Raw genomic sequence first — 15,903 nt, 5'->3', positions numbered from 1 at the left:
GGCCACCCTCTAACCCTCTTAGTGGAGGAAAGGCAACACCAACCCACCCCCAGAACTTCAAATCAAAACTTACCCTGCCTACAAGATGTGCAGGGATAAAGATAAAGCAGAAATTGAGGGAATATCCAACCAATGCCTGGCCCAACCTGAGACCCACCCCATGGGAGAGGGGTCTAATTGACACTATTAAAGACATTCTGCTATGCTTGCAGACGGGAGCCTATCATAGCTGTCCTCTGAGAGGCTACACCCAGCAGCAGATTGAAACATGCTGTGTGACTCACTGCCAAACCTTAGTCTGAGTACAGGGAGCCTTGTGGAAAAGTCTGGGGAAGGATAGAAGGTTCCAGAAGGAACAGGAACTCCACAAGAAGACAAACAGAGCCAACTAACCTGGGCCCAGGGTAACTTGTGGAGATGGAAGCACCAACCAAGAACTATGCATGAGCTGGATCTAGGCCCCCTACACATAGGTATGCGATGGACAACTTGGTCTTCATGAGGGTCTCCTCATAAGGGAGCAGGGGCTGTCTGTGACGTAGACTCAGCTGCCTGCTTTTCAAACACTTGCTAGGCTGCCATGAAAGAGGCTGTGCTCAGTCCTGGTGCAACTTGCTGTGCTGGAATAGGTTGGTGGGGGGGCTCCCCTTTTCTGATAGGCAAGAGGGGGAAGAGGGAGGAAGGGTGGGAATGGGAGAAGAGGAGGGAGGGGGATACAATTGGGATGTAAAGTGAATAAATAAGTTAACAAAAGAAATTACCACCTCAGTTGGGATCCAATAAGAATGTCACAGCGGCAGGGAGTAGCTACAGCAGGGGAAAGGATGAGGAGCCAGGACATGCCAAGGTTCCTCTTGCTTTAGTCTTTTCACCAAAATCGACTTCCATTGTTCTGTGAACAGCTGGGACTCCGGTGAGGTGGGTGCAGTAAGACCGGTGATAATGTAGGAGGTGAGGCATGGGGAGCTGTAGGGAGCGTGGAGGTGAGTTGGCTTTGACTGGGCAAGTGCTGAGAGCTGTCTTTATGAACAAAGTATCATGGATGGGTGCTGCTGGGGAATCAGAGATGAAGAAGTCATAGTTGTGACATGGTAAGTAAGCAGCAGTAAGGCAAGTCCAAGACCAATTCCAGTGCCCAGAAAAGTGGACAAGGAGTGATGCGATGTGCTCTGGGGATTATGGCTTCTTTCTGATGAGGCCAGTTATATGAATTTCCACGACATTTGGAGTGGGCCTGGACTGCACAGAAAGATGAGACCAGAGAAAGGGAAATGTGGGTGCAAGGAGCATAGACAAGGATGCAGAAGCTTGGGGTTCTAGAAGAGCCATATATAGACAAGATAGACAGTTGCTGAAAAGTAGGGGTAACTTTTCCAGTAACGCCACGGCAGTATTAATAACGTGTCAGCAGGGGGCAGAAGAGAGCTATCGAGAGTTCATAACATGATTTGGCTATTTGCTCTTCTGGGCATAGAAGAATGGCCTTGAAGCCCGGCCAGAAAGCCAGAAAACATTTCCCCCACCCCCCACCCCCAGCGCTCTCTGTACAGCGCATGCTATGCATCCAACCCTCTTGTGTTCTACATGCATTAACTCATCACGTTCAAAGCAGATTCTAGACAGACGATTTCCTTTCACAGAGGAAGAGATGGTACAAAAAGGTTATGTAATGGGTCCAGGTCTTAAGATAAGAAAGAGTCATAGCCCAGATTTCGAGGGTGGCAGTCTGACTCACAGCACTGTTCTCAAAGCCGGGCTGTGAAGCAGCAATTCCGTGCTGCTTCATACACTTCCAGCCGCATCCACAGACCGACAGCATTTCAGTTCCTCGTGTTCATGATTAGCTGGCGTTATGCAAAGCTGTGAATCGAGGGGGACATAGCTTATCTCCCCCATCAACCAGTGATCTGTAAAACAGAACCTCTTGGGGACCATAGGAAACCTGTGTCACTGTCCACCTTGACACCTCCTGGCCAGACAGGGCCCCTCTGGGGATTTGAACTGAACTATCGTTAAGGAGAGGTATAATTTATTTTCCTTGGGGTGGGGAAAGCTATTGACACTATGGCTATTTCTCTTGGTCACATGGTTACATGAAGGTTAATTTAAGAGGCCTGCCTTTTCTTAAGGCTAAACCCCTAACAAAATAGACTTTGCATCAAGAGGAAGCTGATATATTTTCTCTGCAAAGACTGTTTCTCTGGTTTTAAACAGTCACAGAATGGTCAGGACCCTTCAGTTGTAGCCTTCACAGAGATTTTGATTTGGCTTCTGTGGTTCTAATTTCACAGCACTCTTGGCCATAGGTTAGAGTAAATAGGAGGGGAATAGGCAGGGAGCAGTTGAGCCAGTGTTCTAACTGTTGCTCGGCCACCGCATCCCTTGCTCCACTAATGGCATCTCTCTCTCCATTAGGACCCATTGTAGTTGTACTCAAAGCATTTGGTGGTGGTGATGGGGCCAGTGGGTCACCGGGTTCATGGGTCTATGGCCAGCTCCCATATAGAGCTCACAGAACAACTGAATGAGAGCAAAGGAGCTCCCACCCACAAAGGGACAAACTCTGACACTGAATAAAAAGGATTTCTTTGGTTCAGTAGAACCTGAGCAAGTGATCAAAGAGTTAGATATTCCTGAGAGGAAGGGTGACTTTCAATTGGCAGATTAATTTACATGGCTTACAATTATAAAGCAATGAACATATAGATTACTCCACCTGGATACTTCTAAAACTCCAGTGGGAGGAGTGGGATCCATCTGGAAGCACTCTGAGCTGCTGCATGGTGCTGTCAGGTTAAGTCTGGACAGGAAACTCTGCCAGGCTGAATTGTCACAGACCTGCTACAACCAGTCGTCCTATTGATCCTTCCTGTTGTACGTTTTGTCCTATAAGGAGGACTGGTTTACACGTCGTCCTTTTCATTTCTTCTTCTTCTTCTTCTTCTTCTTCTTCTTCTTCTTCTTCTTCTTCTTCTTCTTCTTCTTCTTCTTCTTCTTCTTCTTCTTCTTCTTCTTCTTCTTCTTCTTTTAAATGTGGTTTGTCTCTTTCACCTGGGAAAGGAAATTTTTCCAAATTCCAGTTGCCACCTCGATGGAATAAGCTGTATATGTTCATTAAAACTCCCATTCTCAGGGAGAAGTCAGATTAAGTGTTGATCTTTGCTCCTCTAACAGCTTAACTCTTTCCTTCCCAGTGAGTTCAGAGATTCCCTCTGGGTGTTCCTTCGTTACCACAGCCTGAGTCATTGTCTCACTCAACAGACTCAACTCCTTTCTGTCTTTGCACCAAGACACCAAGACAGTGGAGTAGGAATACCTGGGCAGGCCGGAGCCTGGTAGGCTTTGAGAAGCTTGTGATGTAGGCAGGCTGATTCCTGCGGTGGACATACAGGGGGGAGAATCTCTGCTAACTGGATTATAACAGGCTGTAGGATTAGCCACAAGTTTTTAAACAACATTTTATTTTTTGTCTTTTGGACATGTCCCCTCTCTAACTCCTCCTAGGTCCACCCCACCCCTTATCTTCTTACACCTTCCTACTTCATAGTCAGTCGCATATCTCATATTCCCTCTTCGTTGGTTTTGTAAATAACTCACGGAGTCCACCTCGTGCTGCCTGTGTGGTGCGGGCCGTCCTCTGCAGCACGGTCCAGCCTCCAGGAGACACTCCTGCAAAGCGGGCTGCCTCTCCCTGCTGAGAAGCTGTCATGCACCCTTAGCCCCTCTGTTAGGGGTGATAAGAGAGACCCTCATCTGTACTATATGTGGAAAACAAGACTGTCCAAGTCAAATAACAATGTGTGCCGTTATATATTTATCCCAGAGTAAGAAAGGAAAGACGTGCCTGCATGCTGTAGATGTCTTTTTTTGGTCAGCCTCACACAAAGCAAAGCATCCCCTGAGAGGCTTTTGACCTCCCTTACTGCAGGTCCTAAAGTGACAGGTGCTAAAAACCACTTCCCTTTCTTATATATCGGCTCGTCCAACACCGGGTTCCCTCTTAGGAAGCTTTTCATCATCCCAGACTTATACTGGCTTATAGCAGGGTTGGAACACAAGGTAGAACAGAGATGTCCAACAGTGTCTCGGATCAAACACGTGGTACGGCTTCAATGTTGCTACTTGTTCAGTTTTTATTGAGGTGTATAATGATTGCTGAGCGAGCATCTGACTTACACCCGATGCTTGTTTTAAATTCCAAGGAGAGAAACACAGATGGTGGAGTGTTTCGTGTGACCTACATAAGGTTTGCATTTTTTTTTCCAATTTAGTTAGCATCATTTAAAATCTGGAATATTTTCCATAAAAAAAAAAAAGAATCTGGGAGTTGGGGAGATTGCTCAGTGGTTAAGAATACTTGCTGCTCCTTGCAGGGGATGCAGGTTCCCTTCCCAGCACACACATGGCAGCCCACGACAGTCTGTAACTCCAGTTTCAGAGGATCTGATACCCTTTTCCGCCTTCCACCGGCGTGGAATGGAGGCAAACAAACGTACACATAAGATGACAATAAAACAAACCTTTACAAAAGAATCTTTCTTATTTTTTTTAACCATGCTGTTTAAGGCTGGAGACTTAAGCTCTTCATGAAACACACACACACACACACACACACACACACACACACACACACACACACACAGGAAGATGAAACATACCTTTGGGTGCTCTGGTTGACACTGACTCTCTTATACACTGAGGACCCTATTTTCATTCCTCGGTGATTCAGGTCCTCTGCGTTAGGGTCCTTGGATGCAGACTTGTTAGAACCTGGAAGAGGCAGAAGTCCCACAGGGTCATGGCAACATGGAGCGACTTGTGAGAAGGCAGACTGAGGTGAGAGATGGAAAGTGCTGGCAACCAGGTGGATGAGGAAGAAACACAGACAGGGCTTAAGGCCAGAGGCTTTGGAGTCAGAACAGCCACTTAAGGATTTCATCAGGATAGATCACCCAGCCTCAGTATCTTCATGTAGAAGTTGTGGATAACAGACAGAGCGTGCTATGGGATACTCGCAGATGAGCAAGATTCCACCTCTAACTCCTAAGCTTTGGACTCGCTTCTTTATTGATTGAAAGTGGAAAGCCAGGCATAGTGCTGCAACCTTGTAGCTCAGCACTCAGGGAGGCAGAGGCAGGCGGATCTCTGTGAGTTCAAGGTCAGCCTGGTCTACAAAGCAAGTCCAGGACACCCAAGGATATACAGGGAAACCATATTTCGAAAAAAAAAAGTAGATTTTTTCATACAATATATTCAGTTATGGTTTCTCCTCCTCCAACTCCTTCTAGTTCCTCCAGCTCCTCAGGCACCAAAATTCACAGCCTGCCTCCCTGCCTGCCTTCCTTCCTTCCTTCCTTCCTTCCTTCCTTCCTTCCTTCCTTCCTTCCTTTCTCTCTTGTTAGAAAGCAAACAAGAATCTAAACTAATGAAATAAGATAAAATAAAAACAGACAAACTAGAATAGGACAAAACAAATAAACAGAACAAAAAAAGAGGCAGAGAGAAAGCACAAGAAACACATTCAGAACCAGAGACACATATTTGCACAGAGAACCCTCAAAATAGACAAAACTGGAAACCGTAGTATATGAGCAAAAAGTAAGGTAAACAAACAAACAACAACAATAACAAAATAAAAAAACACATAAAATCCTCCAAAAATGTGATTGAGTTAGCTTTGTGTTTTGTGTTGGCCATCTACTGCTGAGATGGGTCCTGTACTATATTGGTTTGTATACTCAGTGAGACTCCATTGGAGTTTTCTCTGGGAGCAGCTATCAATTGTAGAGCTTCTGGGTTAGGGATGGATGCTTGTGTCCACTTCTTCTCTCAGCAATGGAACCCCATCTGTGTTGGATCCCTGCACACCCTGTGCATCACTGTCTGTCACTTCACATGTGTGTCAGCCCTGTTGTGTATAGAGGGCTTTGTTTCCTTGGCTCTTACAACACTGGCTCTTACAACATTTCTACCTCCTCTCCTACAGAGTTTGCTTAGCCTTGATGGGAGGGATAAAATGGAGACGTTCTATTTAGGACTGAATATACCAAGGTCTCTGATTCTCTGTACATTGTCAAGTTATGGGTTTCTGCATATGTTCCCATCTATTGCAGAAGGATGCTACTCTGATTCTGGCTGAGCAACACACAGATAGTAGCTACTAGGAGCTACTAGCATGCTACTAGGAGCCATTTTACTGCTACATTCCTTTAGCAGAACAGTAGTATTTGGTTTTTCTCTAAGACCATGGCCTATTTAGTTTCAGGTTCTTGGTCTCCTGAGCAGTAACTGTCATGGGTTTCATCTGATGCAGTGTGCCTTAAATCCAATCATGTAGGTGTTGGTTACTCTCATGACTTTTATGCCATTATTGCCTCATTGTAGCTTGCAGGAAAGGTAGCATTGTAGATGCCAGGGTTTGTAGCTGAGTACCTTTCTCCTCTGGTAATATGACTTCTAGTACCATGAACACTAGTCAGAATGGGTCAAGGCTCTAGATTGGCCCCATCTTAACTTCTCTGTGTTCAATGAGTTGTGTAGATGTTATGTTTATTAATAAGGCCTTACCATCAGTTTGTGGAGAACAACCAATAGCCTTGGCAATAGCTTGGATTGTTTAGGGTTTTCCATGGGGCTTCTTTAGGTAGTATCTCAGTTATATGTAGCCCATTTCTAGCATTGGAACTTCTTTTCTCTTTTTTTTTTATTAATTTATTCTTGTTACATCTCAGTGGTTATCCCATCCCTTGTATCCTCCCATTCTTCCCTCTCTCCCATTTTCCCCTTATTCCCCTCCCCTATGACTGTTCCTGAGGGGGATTACCTCCCCCTCTATATGCTCATAGGGTATCAAGTCTCTTCTTGGTAACCTGCTGTCCTTCCTCTGAGTGCCACCAGGTCTCCCCCTCCAGGGGACATGGTCAAATGTGAGGCACCAGAGTACGTGAGAAAGTCATATCTCACTCTCAACTCAACTGTCAACTGTGAAGAATCTTCTGACCATTGGCTAGATCTGGGTAGAGGTTTAAAGTTTACCGCCTGTATTGTCCTTGGCTGGTGCCTTAGTTTGAGCGGGACCCCTGTGCCCAAATCTGCCTATCATAATGTTCTTCTTGTAGGTTTCTAGGACCCCCTGGATCCTTCTACTTTGCTATTCTCCCATGCTTCTCTCATCTAGAGTCCCACTAGGATGTCCTCCCCTCTGTCCAAGTTTCCTGGTAAGTGAAGGCTTTCATGGGACATGCCCCTTGGGCTAGTATGCAGATATAAGTGAGTATATACCCTAGCATTGGAACTTTAATTTCTTGGTGAGATGTGTCTAGTTGAGGCTTTGTGTTCCATGATATTTGATTATTCCACTTAGATTTCTTTCAAACATGTATATATTTTAAGAAGTTTTTACTATAGTGTAGGTTTCCACATGACCCTGCAAATAGCCCTTAGGTTTAGCTGTCCTTCCCTGGATTCCCTCTTTCATCCTTTTCTCCTTCTCCTTCTCTGATTTGACCCTCCTGTTCTAGTCCCCCTTCCATACACCCACAACTATCTATTCTGTTTACCTTCCTAGGGCGAGCCTTCCCTCACCCTACTCACTAGACATTATCCTCTGTGCTTATACAGATTGTAGCCTGCTTATCAAAGACTTAAGTAGTAACATCCATATATAAGAGAATGCATACCATATTTTTCTTTTTAGGCCTGGATTACCTCACTCAGAATTTTTTCTCCTTAGCTGTATCCACTTAACTGTAAACTTCATGATTCCATTCTTTTTTTTAACAGCTGAGTAATATTTCATTACCACAATTTCTTGTGTATCAAATTTTCTTTCTATGTTTCTTAATTGTCTTGACATCTAGGCTGTTTTCAATTTCCTGCTTTTATGAATAGAGTAGCAAGTTGAGCAAGTGTCTCTATAGTAGGATGTAGAGTCCTTGAGGTATGTGCCCAAGAGTGGTGTAGTGGGATCCTGAGGTGGATCTATTTCCAGCTTCCTGAGGAACCACTACACTGATTTCCATAATGGCTGTATGCCATTGCTTCAATGGGCGTATTATATCGCGTGGGCTATGAGAGCACAACTGCCTTGGGCAATGTCTGTCTACAGAGTTCATCTTGACTGGTTCTGTGGAAGATGTAGTATGGAAGGCTGGTCAGCTGAGATTGTGCCCTGTAGCTCTGGCTGCAAGCAGCACTGTGGTCTCTCTATAGATTGGACATTTGATTTTAAAAGTATATTTACCTGTTTAATTCTTGCCATGGCAACTGGTAGCTGGCCTTTGCTATTTTGTGGGTTCTTCTTTTCCCACTTTTTATCCTCCAGTTACGCCCGTATTACTAGATAGAAGAGAAAGAAGGATTGGGGGTGGGGAATCCTTGAATATAATTTCTTTTCTTTTTTTCTTGTTTCTCCTTTGAGCATGACTACTAACAAACTGCATCACTGCCCACCCCCAATGACTAACAACCACCAACACCATACCTACTGTGGCTCTAGCATTCATATAACCTCTGAAAAGTCCCCAGAATTCCAATGTCACACAGTTGCAGAAACTGTCTGCAGCTGTCAAAAGCATGCCTCTGCTAGAGCACGAGGCAAATCACAGTCAGACTTCATGGACAATACAAAGAAACTCCATATCCCCATACCTAGAACAAAATTAAAACAAAAACATACTCCCATAATATCTCTATGTATTTTTAAAGGAACTGAAATTCCAAAATTGTCACTACAGCAACTATTGCAAGGAGCTTGTCCAGAGGGCATAGTGGCGGCAGCATAGGGAGAAGCCATGATTCCAAAACTATTAGGGGGATTCTCTTTACACCAGAAGCTGCTCACAGACTTCACTGCGATGGTGCAGGCCCCACCCTTAGCATACGCACATACCCTGGACGCTTGCCACCTCTGATCCCATGAGACACATGGTGGATACAGAACACAGTGCTCTTACTGAGATTGCCGTGAGGAGCTCATTGGCTGGTGTGACGGCTTGGACCACGTGTCTCCTCGTGCCCCCTGTGTAACTAACTGTGTGGCAGGCTACACACCCAAAACCAGGAGTACTGTTGGATGCCACGGGAGCTGGTGTGTACCTAATGAAACATTTCAGAACTGATGGGTGGTGCCTGTAGCTTTATACCTTCCTTAGTGAGGCTGACAGAATTCAGAAGGGAAGACTGTAGTAGCATTACAGCTTTGATGCAAGTTGCTTCTGTGTCAGAGCATGAAAAGCCTGAAGTGAGGTAGGTGATGGAGAAGGCCTTGGGGCCATGGTGAACTCCTGTGAAAACTCCACCTTCTAAGGTACTGGGGTCCTGATTCTGAGGTACTGGGGTTCTGGTTCTGAGTTACTGGGTCCTGGTTCTGAGGTACTAGGTCCTGGTTCCAAAGTACTGGGTCCTGGTTCTGAGCTAGTGGTTCCTGGTTCCGAGGTACTGGGTCCTGGTTCCGAAGTACTGGGTCCTGGTTCCAAGGTACTGTATTGACCCCTTCAGGGCACTAGCACCTCCTAAGAGGTAAGCTAAGGAGTGAAGCTCCTGTGGGGGAATCTAAGGCTTTAGTAAAGACCTGTAAGTGAGGGAGGTGCTTCTCATCTCTTCAACCATCCAATGGGAACCACAGTACAAAGACTAGATAGGTCCTAGGAGATCATTCTGGAGCCATCATGCCCCTCTCAATGGGGTGCACAGAAACTAGACGATGCCAGGCTGTTAAGTGTGTAGGTAAAGTCCGCTAATTCTGTGTATGGGGCTCCTCTCATTCTCTTCTGAAGTAATTTATCATGATGCTGTCCGCCGAAACACTAGACAGGTAAAAATCTTGCTAATTATCTCTGTAGCGAGAGCATGTGAACAGAGTGGTCATCTCAGAGCAGAAAGGCTGGCTGCTGGATACTCTTCTGCCCGGCAGGATGCTGGGAGCTGTTGGGGCTCAGCAAGTCACAGCGTACTTCTCAGGATGAGGAGACATGTAGATTTTCTGATCGTCAAAATGGGAGGCAATGGCAACTATGGTCACAGCTTTCCAATAACACAGAAAGAAATTAAATTCGTGCCAGCATTCACTGTGTGGTGGTGGCATAAATGATCTGTTAGCCCACACGTATCAGCTGTAAGTTAGCCACTCCATTACTTGAATGAAAACCAGCGTATTACAGTCTGTTTCAAATTGCATTTGTCTAATCAGTAAGTACGGCCGAGTCATTAACCAGTGTGAACTAATTATGTGCCTTCCATTTGCCAGGAAGGACACTAAGGAGTCAGTGGAATTGAGGGGGACAGGATTTATCAGGCTTTCTTTGAGAGCCTCTAAAGCCACTGCTGGATCTCTGCAACTTCTTCTAAAAAAAGATGTTAAAATTCTTTCTTCTCACCCCTGAGTCCGCCAAACACGTGGAAGTTAGCTTTGTAGAGAAATTTGGATTAATGGTGAGAACAGTCAAAAAAAATCAGTAATATCCATGGACTGGTCAGGTTCACACCCAGGTTCAGACCTGACTGTTGCCTCTGGGATGCCCTCCACCTTGCCATTCTCAGGTTTTAAATTTGTCTCGCCTTTCCTCTCTAAAACAAATAAATGAAGCTGTCACTCCCAATCCCACCCCCCCCACCCCGCCCACCCCAACCCCCACTGCGCACGCGCACGCTTAGTGTTCAGCTGTCGTGCACTGGTGGGATTGCTAGCTGTGATGTCGGCAGTTTCTCTATTCATGTGCGTTCTGTGCTTTCTCTACTAGGCCGAGTGCAGATGCTGCCACAGGCTGTGTGTCTCCTGCACGCGCTTCTGGAGAACGGCCACACCGTGTACGTGCACTGCAATGCTGGGGTAGGCCGCTCCACAGCTGCAGTGTGCGGCTGGCTGCACTACGTGATTGGCTGGAGTCTGCGGAAGGTGCAGTACTTTATCATGGCCAAGAGGCCCGCGGTCTACATTGATGAAGAAGCTCTGGCCCAAGCACAGGAAGACTTTTTTCAGAAGTTTGGGAAGGTTCACTCTTCCATATGCAGTTTGTAGGTGGCCAGCCTGACACCCCCCCCCCCACCTCCTTCTAGTTGCCTTTTGAGGGACCTGGGGGTGTGGCTAGTGGAAGGCCTAGAGACAAAGACCCCATCTGAACTGAAGAGACTGTGGCTCTACTGTCACCTGGGGGATACCTTCTACTCTGGCTTGGTTGGGCTTATCTTTGAAACATTTTACAAAGGGAACTTCATGCTATATGAGGAAAATTCAGAGTCAGCTGGGCAATGTAATGTATGCCTGTAGTTGCTGCTGCCACCAGCTGGGGGCCTCCACTTATAGGCTCAGCATAGGTTATTTTGGATTTGTGAATTTTTAGCATGTAGAAAACAAGAGAATGGTTAAGTGGATTTTATCATTATTGTGAGTGTGAGACACACACACAAACACAAACAATGTTTTTTAACTGAACTGCAATTATGGTAATTTGCTGGTGGGAGGGGTAAATATATAAACCCACATATGTCACCATGGCCAGAAAACAATGATGTTCTGTAATTTCCTTCATCCTGTTTTATAGTTGTTAACATCTCCAAGATGCCACTGTCCTAATTTTCACATCCCCCCAACATAATAGCAGAAGTAGACTTAGCCCTCTGGTTTTTGGTTTGTTTGTTTGCTTGTTGTTGTTGTTATCTTTTTTCTATTGTTTTTTTTTTCTTGAGACAGAGTTTGTACTACTCAATTTTGAATAATACGCAAAGGTAAGCCTTGAACTCATGGTAATCCTCCTGAGTCAGCCTGTTGAGAACTGGGATTAAAGGAGCGTGCTACCATCCTCAGCATCACCATTTTTCAGCTGAGCTTTATTGAGCAGGGCTGGCTTGCCCAAGCCTCAGAGTGAGTGGGGATGAGATGAAGCCTGTAATTCAGTTTATTTGGCTCAGTTCTGCCTTCAGTGTGATTAGTTTTTCTGCAGACTGTCATGAACACCTCTTCGTCTCTCTCTCTCAGGGGTAAAGTCTCTCCCCAGCAGTTGTTTCTACAGTGAGAAACGGAACAGTGTTCTGATCAGTTGCCAAAGACCTGAGGAAAACAGCTTTATTTTGTTCAGCCTACTTTAGGCTGTGCTGTGTGATCGCAAGGCCATAGTTAGCTGAACCATAGCTCTTGAGAGGAAGGAGCCTGAGGAGGCCACGCCCACAAATCAGTGTTGTACAGCGAGGGGCTGGCTTGTAGTCTATTCTATATAACACAGGAGTGCTGTTCTTCCCAAATATGTGCTTTATTTCACTAGAGTTTATTCGAAGTACAAATATTAGCCCAATTTTGTCTCCCAAGATATACAAGCTAGACACAGACCTGTGTTCCATCCTCTCAAAGACACACCCTAGCTATGACTGGGAACAGAAGGGGACTTACTTTTAGTTGTGCCAGGTGCTTTCCTATTTCTAATTCCATCACACCCTCTGGGGAGGGTATTGTCTCTGTTCAGACTGTTGAGGCCCGGAGAGGTTAAAAGCACAGGTCCATTTCCGTTGTCCTGGATGGAGCCCATGAAATGAGATGCAAAGCTAGCTTTGTCTCTCAAATCCCATGCTGTCAAAAGTTAAGCTATGATGCTTAAATCTCTCTCTCTTCCTTATTTTATAAGCATGTGTTAATGGATGGCAATTTAGGGGGCAGAGGGGACAAAAAGGCCATAGCATAGGGAGAGGTGTCTGAATGCTGGCAGTCAGAGGACGTGGCAAAGGAGAGAGAGAGAGAGAGAAAGAGAGAGAGAGAGAGAGAGAGAGAGAGAGAGAGAGAGAGAGAGAGAGAGAGAGAGATATGAGAGATGAGAGATGAGAGATGAGAGATGAGAGATGAGAGAGAGATTTCAGCATGATTACACCCACAGGAAATGGCATTTGTCATTTGCTTGGGCAAGGCAGCCTACAAAAACATTTCTCCTGCAATTTGACACAGTTAAGTCTATTAACCGGCACCAAATGACATCCAGCTTCTCCTATGAAATATAGCTAGATGTAGCTATTGTGTCTGAGAGCCAATGCATAGTCATGTGTTATGTGACTTTAAGTGGGATATTTTAAATTAATATAATGGTGTGTGTGTGTGTGTGTGTGTGTGTGTGTGTGTGTGTGTGTGTGTGTGTATCTTCTTAATGTCTTAAGAAACCCAGCCATGTAAATTCCACTGTGCAATGGCCTTTTCCTGGTGGCATTTTCTCTGTGGCTGTGATAAAATTGTTTAGCACCATTGAAGAACATTTTAGAATGACCCGATTTGTCCTCAATGAGTGGGTTGTCCAACATGTCTCAAAATCACCTGGGAGTCTTGCTAAATAAAAGCATAAAAGAGACTTTTTGCACACACTTGTTTTCATGCTGTCAACTTACTCTGAAATCTAGAGGAACACAGTTTTTTTATTGTAAAAAGGTCATTCAGCTCAGCAAAATTGTTTTTCTTTGTTGTCCTTTCTCTTTAACCTATGAGAAAGCTTAGCTGATGGAAGCCAAAGGTGGAAGCACCTCAAAGAAGTGAATGTGAAACTCAGTAATTTTTGGGAGAAGACCACAGAAATTCCTGTCTCATAAAACTCTCAGTGGACACATTTTTTTGGGGTGTGGATGCCTGTGGTGGTTCTGGGATGGAACCCAGGGCCTCACAAATGCTAAGGTACCCTGTACGCTGAACTATATCTCTAGCCCAAGGAAACTTTTCACTCACAGAATTTTTACAGGCAATCATAAGATGCTCTCATGCTTAGTTAAGGAGCACCAAAGTACCTTTGCTTTCTTTTAGACGTCAAAAATACCCTTCTTTTATTTTGTGGGTCAAAACTGGTTAAAAGAAAAAAAAATTAACAAGACATGAAAAAGTTAAGAGTTTGGGAATGAGAAGGAAATAATGAAACATGAGACCCAAAAAGAAAACTTAATGGGAATTGAAACAATGCATACAGGGTACAATAGAGAGGCAAGAAGGGAAGTTACAAAACATTTCCCTTCGAAGGCACTCAAGTGCAATTCCTTTATTCCACAGAGGAGAAAGCAGAGCATAAACACCATATCAATGCAATGCAATACGTGAGGGCCAGAGGAGATGGGCAAGTCAGGAACACAAGTCAGGTGAGCATGAGGCAAAGTGTAGAAGAGTGGAGAAGGCTTAGTACAAACAAGATCAAACAATATAGTTGGTAGCGGAGGACTTAATGGAAGGATTAATGAAAATTGGGGTAAGTGGAAGCAATAAAAAAGCGAGAAAAAGCAAAACCAAGTGACATTCCTGTCTAGAATCTTTTTTTTTTGTTTTTTGTTTTTTGTTTTTTTTGTTTTTTCGAGACAGGGTTTCTCTGTGTAGCCTTGGCTGTCCTGGACTCACTTTGTAGGCCAGGCTGGCCTCGAACTCACAGCGATCCGCCTGCCTCTGCCTCCCGAGGGCTGGGATTAAAGGCGTGCGCCACCACGCCCGGCTCCTGTCTAGAATCTATTGTTGGAAAGACACACCATGAGCAAGGTTCAGAGGGTCCATGACCATCATAGTGGAGAGCTTGGAAGGCATGGCTCTGGAGCAGTAGCTGAGAGCTCACATTTGAAAGTTGTAGGCAGACAGACAGAGGGGGCAGGGTAGAGAGAAGAGGAGGAGGAAGAGGAGGAAGAGGAGGAGAGGAAAGAGACAGGGAGAAGATGCAGCTCACTAACGCAATGGCACGGGCTTTTGAAAACCCAAAGGCCACTCCAGTTACTCACATCCTCAAATAAGATCACAGCTACTAGTTATTGTCTAGAAGTTCTACCAACTAGAAACATTCAAATATATGAGTCTATGGGAACATTCTCATTGAAACCATCACTATTTCTAAAAGGGGGAAGGCAGGTGCTTTCAGGAGTCAAGAAGATTGTACAGCAATGGAAGTGAGTGGAGAGTCAAGTTCAGTGCACAAGAAGAATTCAGTGCGAATCATGTAGCCACTTCTATGAGAGGCAAGATCTCATTTAGAAGAATGGGCTGTATGTAATGTTTCAATCAAATTGTGGTAACAGTATTCCTATTTTATTGTCCACTAGAAAAAGAAAGAAAATTTGAAAAGGCACGCATAAGAGTAAAGGGAGAAATTGAGGAATCTACTTTTGTATAACAATAAGGGTAATACTAATGCATGAATGGGTCTGTTTCTTTGTTCCATAGACCATTATTCCAAAATCCTTCTCAATCTAATATCTATCTGTATCTATATCTATCTATCTATCTATCTATCTATCTATCTATCTATCTATATCTGCCTTTCATTGCTGTAACAGAATACTTGGGACTACTTTGGCTAATGAATAAAGAAGAGCTTATTTTGCCTCATTAAAAAAAAAAACAACTGGTGACAAGATCTGCTTGGCTTCTGATGAGGACTTTGTGCTGCTCCAATTTACGATAGACGTGGACAAATCATCACAGATGAGGCTGAAATTGGAGCCATGCTGGCTAAACCATTCCTACAAGAGTGCATTTACCCCATCCGTGATGGCTCTGACCCCACCTCCCAGCACTGCTACATCAAGGAGTTAAGGTTTCTTTACACAATGAGCAGTAGGCTTAGACCCAAGCCATATTTGATGCCTCTCACTTCCAGACATCACATTTGATTCTGCCCCCCTCCACCCCTTAGTCCCATACCTATTGAATCTGCTCCGTATAGTGATCCATGAAATGTCAGACCAGTGCTCAAATTCCCATGACACAGAGGCTAAAAGTCAAAGCCTTCACAGACCCACACAATCTACATCCCTGAAATTCCTCATACCTGATAGTCTACTGTCTTCTAAGTTATTTGCTCTGCTCCAGACATACTGGTTTCCTGCTATTCTTTGAATATTTTAGGCTGGCTTCAACCCTAGGACCTTTAAATTTGCTGTCATCATGGCTGTGCTGTTGTTGTTAGGCTATGG

At 44.7% G+C, this 15,903-nt stretch overlaps 1 protein-coding gene across 2 annotated transcripts in view; it reads left to right on the top strand.

The window, feature by feature from the left end:
• The window catches only part of EPM2A (EPM2A glucan phosphatase, laforin), a 119,201-nt gene extending 105,879 nt beyond the window's left edge, over positions 1 to 13,322 (top strand). For both annotated transcript variants that reach the window (XM_084774916.1, XM_084774915.1), the window contains one exon: positions 10,740 to 13,322. In XM_084774916.1, coding sequence (XP_084631042.1) covers positions 10,740 to 10,938 — 199 coding nt within the window. In that variant the 3' untranslated portion in view covers positions 10,939 to 13,322. The remainder of the gene's footprint in view (positions 1 to 10,739) is intronic.
• The last annotated feature ends 2,581 nt before the right edge of the window (positions 13,323 to 15,903 follow it).

The sequence above is a fragment of the Acomys minous genome (assembly GCF_964271855.1).
Source record: "Acomys minous genome assembly, chromosome: 3".
Lineage (NCBI taxonomy): Eukaryota > Metazoa > Chordata > Mammalia > Rodentia > Muridae > Acomys > Acomys minous.
Note: the sequence above shows the minus strand (reverse complement) of the source record. Positions and strands in the feature narration are given on the sequence as shown.